Raw genomic sequence first — 16,853 nt, forward strand, 5'->3', positions numbered from 1 at the left:
TCCCCCCCACAGGCACGTCCAGGGCATGGCTGCTCCCCCACGTCCCGCCCTCCCCAAACATCTCTGACGGATGGTTGGCTGCAGCCCAGGAAGCACTTTCGTGCCGCGGCCTGCATCTCAGCCCCGCCCTGCCGAGCGGGAAGGAGGGCTGTGAAGAATTCCCCGGCTCCCTTGCTAGCCTAAAAACAAGCCCACTTGTTCCAGTGCAATAAAACGAGTTGTAAAACAACTACCTTCTGTGTCTGTGAGCCTGACTTCGTCCTCTGCCCCTCCCCCAACACTCCCGTCACATATCTCCCCCTGCACCGCCACAAATGTATCTGACAGACCCCGTTCTGCCTCCCCGCCCCCCCTCCCCTCACAGTAATGTCAGGTAGCTGGTTGGGGCAGGGCATGTCAGCGGGGAGGGGGGAGCCACCGAGGGCGATCAATTCCTGGTAGGGCGAGCAGCTGGCACCTGATAAGCCAGGGAGAGGGATGCCAGGGGTGCTGCTGCTGGGGGGCGGGAGATGGCATGGGAAACGGTCCGCTCTCCCAAACCCTAGCCCCATCAGCAAAGAAACCAGGGTAGAGGCAGGCGGATGCCATATCCCGGGCAGGAGGTCCTGCGCGCCGGAGGAGGGTCGCTCCCATTGCAGCCGCAGCCGCAGCAACACAGTCCCATGAGTGGCCTCCTCCCAGAGTGGGTCCAGCCCCTCGGGTGCCTGCGGCAGCCCCATTGGCCATTACAACACCCTCCGCCCTACAGCGTCCCGCCTTGCATACAATCCTGCGGGGCAGTTGCCAGCCTCCCACGCCAACATGCCATGGTTGTTGGGAGGGGTGGATGGCCAAGGGGGTCTGGCCGCCGGCCTCGCCGGTGAGCCCCGCTGCCACCTTCTGGGGGGTGGGGTGTTCTGTTGGACAGGCGGGGCCGCAGCCCAGGGTGTTATACAGCTGCTGGAGACAAGGGGGAAGGGTCCTGGGGGGGTGGGGGCAGCGAAGCAGGGCTTGGCTGCGTGACCTGGTCGCCACAGCCAGGAAGGCTGGGTGGAGGGGCAGCTGCTTCTGACCATGCACTCGCACAGGCGCCAGACGGCGCAGGGGGCGAGCGGGGGGGGGGGGCTGGAGAGGCAGCACCCGGGCCATCGACGGGCCCCTGGCTGCCTGTCCTTCCAAATGGGCTCTCCCCAGCCATGCCTCCCCATGGTCCCTCGACACCCTACCTCTCCTACATGCCTCCCCTTCCTCACATCTGTTGGGGGAGGTGGGATGGTATAGTAATAAAGACTGATTTCTGTGCAACGGGTGTCTGTGGTCTTTGCCTTGGGATGGGGACGGGGCGGGCCCACTGTGTCTGCCTCTTGGTGGCGGCCTCAGGCCAACTGTCCCCTTCAGCGCCACTTGGTGGCTGTTCCCTACTGCCAGGACTGGCTGCTGCCCTGGATTCCTCATGGCAGGGCGCCTGCCAGTCCCATGCCAACCTCTCTGGACGCAGCTGCCACGGACTTGGCGCTGCATTGGGCAAACGAGGGAGAGGCTCCTCAGACCACGCCCACCCCTGTCCTTCCCGACTGCGAGCCCCGCCCAACACACGAGCCGGGGTGGTCTGCCGGTATGGGCGCGATTTGCCTGCTGCTCTGGGGCCTGGCCGGGATTGCGTGCTGCCCATTGGCTGCCCCTATCCTGGCCCCTCCCCCTGCCGCTTGTCAGGAACAGCGCCCTTTCGCTGCGCCTGGCGGCGGCCGTGCATCAAACCCGCCCACAACACTTTCTGGTTCTCCCAATTTGCATCTTTGCACCGCTGCCGGCGCCGCCGCAGCCACACTTTGCTGGCACAGGATACAGCCCGGTGCCGCCGCTGCGCCACCTGTGCAGCCACGCTGGCGTTGGGGCAGGCCATAGGATTGCGCAGTTAATTTATGTTACTTGTTTCCTATGTTAATCCCTTGAATTTTTGGGTCTTCTCTAATAGCTATGGCTAGTGGCTCTATAGCCAACGCAAATAAAGTTGGCGAAAGAGGGCACCCTTGCCTTGTGCCCCTTTGGATCAGTATTTTATTGGATGTTTGGTTATTGATGATGATCTGGGCTGTTGCTTGTGAGTATATAGAATTTATGATTTTTAAAAATGTTTCACCAAATCCCATGTGGTGTAAGACTTGTTTTAAATACGGTATTTCTATGGAATCAAATGCTTTCTCTATGTCCAGAGATAAAATAATTGATTCTAATTGTTTCTTTTGACTGTATGAAATTAAATTGAGTGTTTTATTAATGTTGTTGATTATGTCCCTGTGTGGAATGAAGCCTGATTGATCTTGGTGTATGTAGTGTGAAATGAATGAATTCAACCTTTTAGTTAAGATAGCTGTGAAGATTTTATAATCTTGATTTAATAACAAGATAGGTCTGTAAGAGGTGGTTTTTGATATATCTTTGCCTCGTTTGGGGATTACTATAATTGATGCTGTAAGCCAGGATGGGGGTATTTGACCAGTGTTTAGGACTGTGTTACAAGCTTGCATCAATGGATTAATGAGTAGTGTAGCGAACTTTTTATAGAATTCTGATGGGTAGCCATCTGGACCTGGTGTTTTATTGTTTTTAAGAGATTTGATTACTGCTAGTATTTCTTGTTGTGTGATAGGGCTGTTTAATATTATGCGATGTTTATCTTCCAATCTATTTAAGCTTTTAAGCGATTTTTAAAAGAGTGTGATTCTCTCTTCGTTTGGTGTTTTAGACGAATAGAGTTGTTTATAATATTGTACTAAAGTATCGAGAATTTCTTTTGTTTTAAATTGTAATTTCCCTTTTGCGTCATATATCTGTTTAATGATTTTGGATGATTTTTTCTCTTTTATTTTATGGGATAACAACTTAAGTGATTTGGGGTTATTGAACCAATAGTTTTGCTTGACATATTGAAGGTTCTTCAAAATTCTGTTGGTTTCCAGAGATTCCAACAATTTACCTTGAATTAATAAGTTTTTATATGCCTTTTACTACCAGTTTTTTTGTGCTTGAGTTCTAGCAATTTGATGTTATCAATTAATTCTTGTTTTATAGCATTTCTTTTCTTATTTAATTGTGTTGATAAGGAAATTATATGACTTCTGGTAACAGTTTTAATTGTATCCCAAATGATGCATGGATTTACATCATTTGTTGTGTTTTCTTTTATAGCCAATTCAATGTTGTTACTGATCTCTTTAATGGCGCTTTGGTTGTTTATGAGTGTCTTATTTAATGACCAGTGCTTTTGCCTCAATGATTCTTGGGAAGACATTAGATCGCAGCTAACCCAGCCATGGTCTGATATTGCTATGTTACCTATTTCAGATGAAAGTAACCTGTTTGTTGTTGTATTTGAGACTAGGATATAGTCTATTCTAGTATAAACATCATATTTAGGTGAGTAGTATGTGAAATCCTTTTCAGTTCCATGTAAATGTCTCCATGCGTCTGTTAGAAAGTTATTATCCAAAATTTCTGCTAATTTAGTATTTTCCCCCTTCTTATATTTTTTGTTTTTCGGTTTGGATCGATCTAAATTAGGATTTATTATGTAATTCAGGTCCGTCCCCCCCAAGATCAATTCTCCTTCCTGAAAGTTAGCTAATTTATTCAGACTGTCTTCTAGGAAGGGTATTTGGTCTGAATTTGGGGCATATATTGAAGCTAGAGTGTAAGTTTGTGTGCCTATTATGCCCTTTACGAAAATAAATCTTCCTTTAGGATCACTCAAAGTGTTTTGATGCTGGAAAGTAATGGATTTAGAGATTAATATAGCCACTCCTCTTGCCTTAGAGGTGCCTTTTGCATGATATTGGAGATGAATCCAATTTGATTTTAGGTTGTGACTGTTTGTGGGATGGAGGTGAGTTTCTTGCAGAAATATGATATCTGATCTTGTTTTAGCCAGATTTGTAAGGATGCGTTTTCTTTTGATGGGGTTACCCAAACCACGAACATTATAAGATGTAAATTTAATATTTGATGACATACTTGCTCTAATTAATTAAACCAATGGATTTCTTAATTATTTATGTTGATTAATTGTTTGTTAGTTAGTAGTGCTGTCTCAAAATAAATTAATACAATCAGGATTAAGAGCTTTTATTTTTTTCTTTTATCGGGGGGATGCCAATTTATGAATTGTTATTAATATAATCAGCTGTAACTAAATGGTAGTGTTGTGTTTCCCCTAATCAATTTCCCTCTGATTTGATTATTAATTTGCAAATAATGCTCTTGAATTATTTAATGGATTTCTAATTTTATGACAGAACTTGCTAGCTTTATGAAATGGATTTTTATAATCAAGGATGGACTGTAAATATTAAATATTACAAGTTTGATAAAGTAGCAGTCCTCAGTTCGAATATATTTTAGTACAATAAGTTTTATATATAGTCTTTCTCTTCCAACCTTGGCTGGAGAGGTCACAGATTGTTGCAGTAATAGCTATTTGAATAGAATAGGTTTTGGGTTTTCCTTAAATACAAGTATCAAGTATCCTTAAACGAATCAAAACTATGTAGGTTTCTTTGTTTTCAACTAGTGAAAATTTAATTAACTTGAATAATGAAGTTAGCTTTATATAACTTAACAATTTCCCTTGTTGTTTCCAAAGTCCCCCTTGTCTCTTTTCCTCTCTCTCTATTTTCTGCTTGTAGATTCAGCCAAAACAGAGTAAGAGAGAAGGTTCTGCTACTGAAGTGTTTTATTCACACTTCAAATATTAGTAGAAAATAAAAGAATATATATGAAAATAGTAGGATAAGTATATATTTATATGCTTGTATGTATGTGTCTACTTACAGTGTTAAAGCTTCACACCAAGTAGCTTAAATAAATTATAAAAGGGTTTGTCCAATTTCTCTATCTGCCTTCTCCTTTTCTCTTCTCCCTTGTTCCTTTACTGTTTCCTTTTGTCATTAGCTTAATCAAATTAACTAAATCTGTTTATTTTTCCATTTTCCCCTCCCTATCTCTTTCCCTCCCTTCCCTTCTTTCCCCTCCTCCTCCCTAACCCACTACACTTTTCCCTCAAAATCTTAGGTAACTATATAAGTAAGTTTTAGAAATTACACCCTCCCTCTAATCGCGATCTTCCCCTTTCCCTTAATATAATCTGCTTTTCCCTCTCACAGAGTTCTTGGCTACGAAGGTGCTATAAGCACAGAAATAAAAATTAATTCCAAAGTCTCCCCCTCCCACAATCCCTCCCAGCTAATTAATACAAACTGCACAAAGTTGAAGAATAAATTCCCCTAAGCCCCTTTAGCTAGTGTGTTTAATTCACACACTAGTTTGGTATGCACCAAAACTTACCAGGCTTAACTAATGGGAGTTACATTGAAAGGACCGAACTTCCCTCTTCCCTTTCTTACCCCGTTATTAGTTTTTAACAAGAAAATTTTATGATAGCGCTTCCATGAGCTTATTATTGCAGTTAATTTTCTGAGTCAATTGTCCCTTATTGGTATCTTACTTCGCTTCTGGGGAGATGAAGCTGATGACTGAGGAAATTTCCGTTTTTGAGAAGACTTGCTTGTTTCCATCGGTTCTTCTAAGTTTAGTTCATTCAGCATTAAGGCTGCAGAGGCTAGATCTGAAGCGATGAGGCGACGACCTTTGTGGAAGACCAGTAGTTTCGTGTGGTTCCACCATTTGTATTGAATGTTGGCTCTTCTTAAGGCTTCTGCTGTTGGTTTTAGCTCTTTTCTTTTCTGGAGAATTTCAGTGGGTAGATCATTGTATACGTAAACTGGAGTGTCATTAAATAGTAAAGAGCCTTTTGATCTTGCTTTGCTGATTATTTTTTTTTCTAATGATGGGATCTGGCACCTCAATTATGATGTCTCTCGGCGTGCTCCTTTTTTTATGCTGGATTGAGTATCCAATGCGATAAGCTTTAGTTACAAATTGAGATGGTCCTTCTTTAATGCCCAGTAGTTTAGATAGCCAAGAATTTAGTGTTTTGGCTATATTCTCGTTTTCCATAGCAGACTCTTCAATTCCATGAAGCTTGAGATTTTTATAACGAGCTGACACCTCCAGGTAAATAATTCTTTCCTCCTGGTGTTCTAGTTTGCTGCAAATGTCTCTCACGTCTCTTTGAGACATGATGCTGAGTTCCATAGCATTTTCGGCTGTTTGATTTGTCTTTAGCAGTTCCAATTTGATTTCAGCTAGCTGTGCAGTCAGTGGCTGAATGAGCAGCGTCATTTGTTTGAGCAGATTTTGTTCCAGTTTTGCAAACTGTGCTTCTAAAGAGTGATCAGTGGGTTTTGCTGCTGCGTTTGCCTCCAAAAGTTTTCCGTCGGCCATTTTAAGTAGCTCGGCCTTGCTGTGTTCTTGGAGCTCGATCTGTGCTGTGCTGTGAAAAAACTGCTGGAGATTTTTTGCTAATTTAGGGTAGTTCTTCTTTTCTTCCTGCATCTGCTTTCTCATAATATATTAAAAGGTGAGCGTTATCAGCTGTTTTGGGGGTAAAAAGGGAGGGAGAAGAGGGAGATCTTTCAATGTGCATCCATACCCAAAGACTCCGACACCACGCCCCCCATAATGATGCTCTTTGATCAGATGATATATCACTTTCAAACGACAGTATCAAATAGTCTTTTGGTCTTTTGTTATTTTTTTTTATTGGATTAGAAATCCTATAATTATTCAATACAATCATTTCCCTTTAATTTATTCCAATTCTAACCCCCTCCCTTTCCCCCCCTTTTGTTGACTTCCAACAGTTTTCCAACCCCTTCTCTATCTTTTTTCTCACTCATTTCAAACTTACTTTTTTCTATTAAGCATACACTTTCATTCTCTTCTAAGCTAATATATTCTAACGCAGTACTATCTTTATTCTCTTCTCCACTTAACTTATCAAACTAAACATTACATTCCTAGCATATCTTCTTTAATAATGTAACATTTTCTCCATTTTTTTTTGTTCTCTTACTTAATTACTCTAATCTCATCGGTGTGGGTCAATCAATTTGACCATATTCTACGTATTTACAAGTACTTCTCTGACACTGTATACATTCAATATAAATCAATCAATTTAACTTATATTCTGTATGTTACTATATACTTCTTTCCCCCTTTCTTATATTCACTCTATTTTAATTACATAATTTATCTATTACACAGTTATCTACCAGAAATATATTTAGTTAACTTATATCCTTATAATTCTTATACTAACATCTCTATTATTTAGTACTATATGTGATAATCAAATAACATAATTGCTTAGAACTTCTTGTTTAAATTCCCTTCCCCCGGTAAAGTCACTTCTCTCTTCTTATATTATATTTCAGTAATTTTCAAACTGCCACAGATCTCCTTCCACCTCCCATTTTTTCCCCAGATATTGCTTCAACTTCTCCCAATCCATGTTAAACTGTCCTGGATCAAGATCTCTCAGTTTTCTTGTCATTTTGTCCATTTCTGCCATGTACAGCAATTTGTAAATCCAGTCCTCAATTGTTGGCACTTCTTGTACTTTCCATTTTTGCGCATATAAAAGTCTTGCCGCTGTTGTCATGTAAAATAACAATATCCTATATTGTGCTGGAATGTCTTCCATTCCCAAGTTCAGTAGCAGCAGTTCTGGGTTCTTATTGACTTGAAATTGTAAAATCTCACTTATTGCTTCTATTATTTCCCCCCAGTACTGCTTGGCTACCTCACAAGTCCACCACATGTGATACAAAGATCCTTCATGCTTTTTGCATTTCCAGCATTTATTAGACATATTAGAATTCCCTAGTGCAATTTTCTTTGGTGTCAAATACCAACGATAAATCATTTTATAGACATTCTCTTTAATGTTGGTGCATGTCGTAACCTTCAATGTATTTTTCCACAAGTATTCCCACGCCTCCATTGTTATCTCTTTGTTAAAGTTTATTGTCCACTTCACCATTTGGACTTTGACTGTCTCATCTTCTGTAAACCATTTTAACAACACTTTGTAAGTCTTAGAGATTTCTTTTTTATCCGCTTGCAAAATTACCTCCTCTAATTCCGAATTCTCCGTTCTTATCCCTCCCTTCGCCCGGTCCGAATAATAAAGATCTCTAATCTGTCCATATTGAAACCAATCATAACTTGGAGACAACTCTTCCTGCGTCTTGATTCTTAATTTAGAGGATTCTATTCGTGTTATCTCCTTGTACGTTAAACACTGTTGTTCATTATCGACAGTTCTCGGATCTACTACTTCATATGGAACCACCCAGGAAGGGATTCCATCCTGTAGGTAATTTCTATACTTCTTCCAAATTGTGAAGAGTCTTCTTCGAATATAATTGTGTAAGAACATAGAGTCCGCTTTTACTTTATCATACCACATATACGCATGCCATCCAAATATCTTTTTATATCCCTCTAAGGCCAGTAGTTTATGGTTTTTCAATGTCATCCAGTCTTTCAACCACACCAAACAAATTGCATCATGGTAGAGTCTTAGGTTGGGCAACTGCATTCCACCTCTTTCCTTTGAATCTTGCAATACTTTCATTTTCACACAAGGCTTCTTGCCTGCCCAGACAAAGTCCGATATTTTCCTCTGCCATTTTTCAAACTGCTTAGAGTCCCGAATAATTGGTATTGTTTGTAACAGAAACATCACTCTTGGCAATACATTCATCGTTACTACTGCAATTCTCCCCAACCATGACAAACTCAGCCTATTCCATTTAATCAAGTCTCGCTCTATCTGAGTCCACAGTTTCTCATAGTTGTTTTTGAATAGATCTATATTCTTTGCAGTCAATTCAATTCCTAGATATTTCACCTTGTTTGTTACTTCACAGTCTGTTATTTCCATTAATTGCTGTTGTTTTTGTTTGGTCATGTTTTTACATAGTATCTTTGACTTCCTTTTATTTACATAAAATCCTGCCAAGTCTCCAAACTCCTTAATTTTCTCTATTACCTTTGGCATATTCTCAATTGGATCCTCTACAATTAACATTATATCATCCGCAAATGCTCTGACCTTATAGGAAAATTCTTTTATTTTTATTCCACGGATTGCATCATCTTCTTGAATCTGTATCATCAGTATTTCCAAAACCAAAATAAACAAGAGTGGAGACAACGGGCAACCTTGTCTTGTGCCTTTACCTATATTCAATTTCTTAGTCACCTCGTCATTCACCACAATTGCTGCACTCTGGTCCCTATAGATTTCTTTTACTGCTCTTATGAATCTTTCCCCCATTTGTAGCTGTTCCATAGTGGCAAACATAAAGTCCCAGTTCAAATTGTCAAATGCTTTTTCAGCATCCACAAAGAAGAATCCAACCTCCTTATCACAACGCTTATCATAATATTCAATAGCATTTATGACTGTCCTTAAATTGTCTTTAATTTTTCTATTGGGTAAAAAACCAGCTTGTTCCTCCGCTATGAATTCAGACATCCATCCCTTTACTTTCTCCGCCAATATTTTCGCAAAGATTTTATAGTCATTATTCAGTAACGAGATAGGTCTGTAATTTTTAACATTAGTCAAGTCTTGTCCCTCTTTTGGGATCAATGATATGTTAGCCTCGCTCCAAGTATCTGGAGTCCTTTGGTCCCTCAAAACTCCATTGATCACTTCTTTTAAAAATGGCACCAGTTCATTAGCCATTACCTTGTAAAATTTAGCTGTCAGTCCATCAGGTCCTGGCGCCTTTCCCAAATTTGTTGACTGTATTGCCTTTCTTAACTCTTCTTCCGTCACTTCGCTATTCAATTTGTCTCTCCATCCCTCCGAAATTGCTGGTAGTTTCATTTTCTCCAAATAACTTGCTATTGAGTCTTTATTCACTTCTTTTTTATTGTACAACTTTGCATAAAATTTGTAAAAGGCTCTACTAATGGCAGTCTGTTCCAGATGCACTTTATTATCTTCACAGATTTTATTTATTACTTTCTTCTCCTTTCTCTTCTTCAATTGCCACGCCAGATATTTCCCAGGTTTATTTGCGCCCTCAAACGACTTTTGATTCAATCTCTTAAGATTCCATTCCAATTCTCTGTTGTTCATTGCCGTCAGTTGCTCTTGAAGGATTTTAATATCCTGATATATCTTCTTTTTCCCTGGTCTTTTCTTTAATTGTATCTCTTTGGCTTTTATTTTCTCCATAATCTCCTGTCTCTTTTCTTCTCTTTTTTTCCTGGCTCTTCCATTTAAGTCCATTAGTATACCTCTAATTACTGCCTTGTAAGTGTCCCATACCTTATTGGTTGGTACTTCTCTGTTCATGTTGTATTGTATGAAGAACTTAGTCTCCCTTCTCAACATCTCCATATTTTCTCCTTCTTGTAGCAAGTCCTCATTTATCCTCCATCCTCTCCTTTTAATTCTTTTTCCGAACTTCCACATAATTGGATTATGATCTGAGCCTACCATAGGCAATATTTCCACATCCTTAGTCCAAAGCGCTAAGTCCTTTGAGGCCCAGATCATATCAATTCGTGATAACGTAGAATGTCTCGCCGAAAAAAACGTATATTGTCTACATTTGGGATTCTGCCTTCTCCATACATCCTCTAAAGTTTCTTGTTGCGTTAATACAAAAAAAGCCTTTGGTAGTAATCCTCTTTTCTTTTGTGCAGTTACTGATTTCTTGTCCTGGTCCAAATTAGTAACTCCATTGAAGTCACCAGCTAAAATTATCTGATCATAAGAAAGTTTGTCCAGTTGCTTCCTTAAATCCTCAAAGAAGCTTTCTTTCGCTCCATTAGGTGCATAAATTCCAATCACCAACACTTTCTTTAAATTCCATATACATTCCACTGTTAAAAATCTGGCTTCCGCATCTCTCACCACTAATTTTGGCTGTAGCTCCTCTTTTATATACAGCACCACTCCTCTTTTTTTCTTTGTTGAGGCCGCTACAAAGTCATTGCCCAATTTGTTCATTTTTAAATATTTTACATCCTGTTTTCTAATATGGGTTTCTTGTAGACACACAATATCACATTTTTATTTTAATAGCCAGTGGAAGATGTTTTTTCTCTTATTAGGTGAATTAAGTCCATTTACATTCCAAGATAATAATTTACACTCCATATTCATGGCCTTATTGTTGGTAAGTCCTTTTCATTGTCCCTAATAAACTTTTCCATTTCTAATTCAGATCTGATGCGCTTTTTCACTCCACCAAATTCAAAGGACATTCCTTCAGGCATTTCCCATCTATACCTTATTTTCATGTCCTTCAGAATCTGGACTAGGATTTTATATTTTTTCCAGTCTTGCAACACCGATCTGGGTAGCTCCTTCATAATAATAACCGTCTTGCCATCAACCTCCAATGGGTCTTGAAATTGCTTGCTCACAATCATTTCTCTCATGTTTCTAGTCGTGAACTGCACAATCACATCTCTTGGTAGTTTCCTCTGGGTCGCAAATCTTGAGTTTATTCTGTATACCACATCTAGGATAGCCCCAATTTCCTCCTCCTCCTTCCCCAGGTACTCAGCCAACACCTCAGTAATCTGTTCTTGGGCCGTCTTTCCTTCCACTTCCGGCAAGCCTTGAAACCTCAGCTGCTTCTCCATATGTTTACTCTCCGCAACTGCCATTCTAGCCCTCACCCCCCTCATCTCAGTTCGTTGCGTATCTGCTAGAGTCTCCACCGCATTTTCTACTACATTAACTCTTTGCTGTGTTGCTTACAAGTCATTTTGTATCGTTTCCATACCTTTTTTCACTTCTGCCAGTTCATTCTTAAGTGTCTCTTTAAACTCTTTCGCCAACTCGGGTATCATGTCCTTAAGCTCCTTAATCCCTTCTGAGAGTTTTTTGTCCAAGTTCTCTATTGCCGCTTGCCACTCTTTTTTCGACATCGTGGGGCTTGCTTTGCCTCACTCCCATGAGTCCACTCGCTTCCTTAGCTCCGTGGCGTTTAACTTAATATTCTCTTAGTTTAAATGTCCCGGTCTTATTCCCAAAAAGTCAATTAAAGAGTCCAAAATGTCGGGCGTCTTTTCTCTATGGTTCCTCTATGGTTATTCCCCCTTATTTGTAATCCAATATGGCTTACTTCCTCTTCTGCTGAAGCCGCGACTCTTCCCCTTTCAAAGATGGTGATTCCCTTCTTCCTGTAGTCCAGAAAGGGCCGCTTCTCTCCAGCAACTCTATCGTTGTTACGTGCTTCCTGTTTCCCGTCCTCCCACAGCAATTCTCGTGATGGTAAAACTTTCTCACAGCCCACTATCTCTTTGTCACCACAGGTATGTAAAACAATAGTCCAATTTCCTTAATAACTCCGTTTTAGTTAGTCCTTTTTTTAATACAGTTCTTGCCGGAACTTCCCCTCCTTATAGTCACTCTGTTGCAGTTTTCAAATCTACTTTAATGCTTCCTTATTTTAAGTAATCTGTCCCGTTTCAAGAGATAGCGATCTTTACCTTCTTAAACGCTTCCGCGGGTTGTAATCGCTGTTTCAATCTCCACTTCCCTCCAGCTCTTCTTGTCCTTGTTGAAGCTTGGGCATGTAGGTCTTATGCCAACCGCATTGGCTCCTAAGGTACTGCAGAGATTTTGGCAAAACCTGTCTTCGGGTGGGACCTCAAGGGACGGGAGAGAGTCCGTTGCGTAGGACCCCCCCTCACCCGAGATCAACACGCCCTGAGGTTCTTGAGCGTTCTATGCCTGTTCTCTGCCTGAGAACAGTTGGCCGCGGGCAACTTTAGCCCCTCCAGCCTCCAAAACAGCAGCCCGGACAGCTCAGCTCTTAGAGCTGCATTAGACCTTCATGGATCCCAAACCGGAAGTCTTTTGTTATTTTTGTATGCAGCAACACCAATTAGAAATAAAATGTCAGTGGTTGATCTTACAGTAGGTTTAGTGCTAAATTTTGCACAAATGGAAACATTAAATAAAACTTCTCTTGTTATCTCATGGCAAGATTCAACCAATACTTTAGGACATGAAAAGCAAGAAGCAAATCATCTGTGAAATAATCACCTGCTTTTTCCGCCCCGGCCCTGGCCTGGTGGAACGCTCTCCCACTGGGGATCCGGGCCTCACGGGCCCTGTTACATTTCTGCAAGGCCTGTAAAATGGAGATGTTCCACCGGGCCTTTGGCTGAGTGCCAGCGGGTGTCCTCCTTCTTCCATCTAAGACCATCTGTTATGCCTATACACGGACTCCCAAATATTTGTTTAAATACCCTGCGCCTGGACTATTTTAATGACTTTTTAAAGATTATTACTGATTTAATGGTTTTGTGATTTTTAATGTATTTTATTAATGTTGTTAGCTCCCCTGAGCCCATTTGTTGGGAGGGCGGGGAATAAATCAAATGAACAAACAAACAAACAAACAAATAAGATTGCTTTTGTTTATAGGTTTGAATATTTCCTAAAATCAATCTATACAAGCCTGGGCTTGTGTGTAGATTGCATTTGGTCAATACAACCCTTTCCCATGCTATTCTTGTCTAGTAGTAAAGTTTCAGCTCCTTGAATTGACAAGTCAAGGATCATTGTTGTGATGTTGGTTGGAGCTTGTTCTCTTTTCATGCTTTATGGCTGCCTCCTCCCATCCTCCTTGTGGACACCCCCTCCCAAGAATCCAACTTCTTGCCACCATACCATCTTTATTGAACCAGAGGAGTTAGCTGTGTTAGTCTGTAGTTGCAAAATAGTAAAAAGTCCAGTAGCACCTTTAAGACTAACCAACTTTATTGAGGCATAAGCTTTTGAGAACCACAACTCTCTTTGTCAGATGCATCTTTATTGAAGTTACCTGTAGATTATTACCAAAAGTGTTATTATTTTATCTTTACTTTGTACAGGTCTGGTTCAGTGAAAAGATGTTTGAGAGCACATTCTGTTTTTATACTGGATACAAAATTCCAGTGTGTAAAACTCTGGATCAGTATCATGAGTATATTTCAACTCTTCCTAGCATGGATAGTCCAGAAGTCTTTGGTCTTCATCCAAATGCAGATATCACGTGAGTAGGCCTAATTCTGAAGAAAAGATGTTTTTTTAAAATGTACATTTTATTGGCAATTTCCAATATTTATATGAATCCAAATGTTTAAGAAAACCGTCCTGGACTTTTTAAAAAGTAAAACATCTAGTATGAAATATAATATTTACTTATGACAATGTAATAAACAAGCTTTCTCTAGTAATATAAATTTGTTTCTGAAGTACAATTTGGTCCAGCATAATCAGTTTAGTTGACATTATTTTACAAGATGAACTTTGATTAAATGAATTACAAATAAAAATGCTATTATTTTGTCAGAAAGCTTGGGTTGTTTATTATTTTTTGCTTCAAACATCATATAATCTGTTACAGGATATAATCAACGAACATTAAATTTTGCTTGTTTTTCTGTAGTTCCTATAATTCTATTATGAATTATAATTTGCAAGATGTTCATACTTAGCATTTCGAGGATTGTAAAGTTGATTAAATGAGTTGTTTGACAAGTTTTAAACACTTGATTCTCAAATGCAGTACCGATATAATGGCACAGGGGGTTCAAAGCTTTTACTGCAAACAGAAGTTTTATATACCCCCCCCCCCACACACACTCCATTTTGATGGGCTGATTAAGGACTATTTCTTGCATTATTTTTGAAAGACACAAGTGCAGCCTCCGGTTCATTGACTGAAGATCCTCTTCTAAATAGATATTTGTATTACAGTGTTGACATTTTGTATTATATTTTCATGTATTATGGTTTTGACATTTCATCATTATTCAGGCATGCGTGCCTCCTGCAAGTACACCCATGTCTTTCAGAGCTAATGTGAGCAAAAGTCCTAAGATGTAAAAGTGATAAGAAAAGTAGAATTTGCCAGTTTCATTGTCCTCAAGAAATCCTGGTTTGCGGGACTTATGCAAATGTAGTGGTGTGGAGGTTATGCTTGTATATGATGCCTAAACGGAAGAATGAGGCTGCACCAATACAGAGTCTAGGAAGAGAAGAAAAATCAAGGTGCAATGGGAAAATATTGAATTTATGATTGTAGATCCCTACATGTTTTATGTACAGCTTCATCAGGGGATCTAACTAAAAACAAAAGGCAAGAATATAGTAACTCAAGCACAGGGTAAATACCAGGGTGTATTCCTAAGTACTGAAATTAACAAAACTCCCTAAACGGATTAACCACACAATCAATAAGAACCAATTCAATATTTTCAAAGTGCAAAAAGTGCTCTCTATATAAACAATTTAGACAATCATCTAGTCATAAATACATTCATAATAGTCAGTTACTGTATACATATACATAAGCAGATACAAAAAAGATGGAATAAATTTCTGAGTGACCATTCAAAATTCAGTACATTCAAGTGTATTCCAAAATCACAGTCCAAAATCACTTGTGAATGTCTTCCTTTGGAGCAATGAGGTAGATATGTGTAGAAATGTAGACCATAAAGTGCGGTGCCAATCCATAAACAACTTCCTCAATAGGTAGTCGGTTTTCTTCAAACAAATATCCACGCCTACAATTACAATTCCTTCAGATTCAGCAAATCATTCAAATATAGACTCCTTCAAATATGTACTCAGTTGGCTTGTTTCCACAGACCATCACTTCCGTGTAAGAGCAAAGGGCTACCTCATTTCCTAAAATACCAGCGTTTCTATAATCCAAACTGAATCTTAAAGGAAACCCCAACAGATAGCCCGGCAGGTTCCACTCCTGATTCAAGCCCTTAGGACCTGCCGTGCTATCTGTAAGGGTTTCCTTTAAGATTCAATTTGGATTAAAGGAAATGAGGTAGCCCTTTGCTCTTACATGGAAGTGATGGTCCATGGAAACAAGTTGACTAAGTACATATTTGAAGGAGTCTGTATTTGAATGAGTTGTTGAATCTGAAGGAATTGTATAAACAGTGAGTACGAGGAGGCTAGTGAGTAATGTTACTGGATGCCAAGATAGGTTATTTGGATGTATATATATATATATTAAATAGGCTCAGGAAACCTTAAAATGTCCCTAATCTCCCCACAGAAGGCTTCCAAGCCAAGCTGAGGTAACGGGAAAGACAAATATACCCCTCACAGTGCCACAAAATGGCCGCCGCCACCTAAAACACCTAAGATGGCCACCAACTGCCCTTAGCCAACCAGCCACCAAAATAGCCAACAATGACAAGCCCCACCAAGGCCCGCAGGGGAGAAGGCCTTACAACTGCCTCCAGTGCACTGGGCCTGTCTGCACCCCCGCAGACGTCGGAGTCCCCATAGCCAAGCCCAACAACAGCCCCACAAACGTCACTGCCACCTAATGGCCACCATGGGTAGCAACAGGGGAGGGAGAAAGCGCTCGCCAAGTGTGGGGGAGAGAGGTTAAACGCCCTGACTAGCCACCCTCCAAAAGGCCACCCAGCCAGGGAAGGGGAGGCTGCCCAGGGGCCTAACAGGGAGGCCGTAGGTTACCCAAGGCCCATCTCCCTGCTGGTACAAAATGGTCTGTTGAGAAGGGTGGGAAGGCGTGGTGAAAACGCCCGAAACAACTGCTTAAGCACAACCTGGGCCTATGAGCCGCAGTGCACAGCGAAGCATGGTGAAAGGAAGCGCTCCATGACACTCGTGTCCTAGCCACTGCCTCGCCGCACCGATGCCCACCATCAGAAGCACCTGCTCTGAAGCAGCCTTGCTTGCCACCACTGCTCCGCCAGCACAGGCAAGCCCCACTGCCTTGTCCTCTGCTCCTCATACACAGTGCATGGAACAACAGCGTCCTGCTGCACCAAGCACGAGGTGCAACTGAGACGCCGCAGGGGTGGAGCAGCCTTATAAAAGGGCTGCCGCCCCCCAGTGAGGACCCGGATAACCGGGGGCACACTGTCTGCCTTCCTCCTCCAAGGAG

General features: G+C 41.0%; 1 protein-coding gene across 1 annotated transcript in view; it reads left to right on the forward strand.

Moving 5' to 3' along the window:
• The window catches only part of DNAH8 (dynein axonemal heavy chain 8), a 406,563-nt gene that overhangs the window by 370,230 nt on the left and 19,480 nt on the right, over window positions 1-16,853 (forward strand). The window contains exon 84 of the mRNA XM_054978191.1: window positions 13,801-13,961. Coding sequence (XP_054834166.1) covers window positions 13,801-13,961 — 161 coding nt within the window. The remainder of the gene's footprint in view (window positions 1-13,800; window positions 13,962-16,853) is intronic.

This window comes from Eublepharis macularius, chromosome 1, assembly GCF_028583425.1.
Source record: "Eublepharis macularius isolate TG4126 chromosome 1, MPM_Emac_v1.0, whole genome shotgun sequence".
Taxonomy (NCBI): Eukaryota; Metazoa; Chordata; class Lepidosauria; order Squamata; family Eublepharidae; genus Eublepharis; species Eublepharis macularius.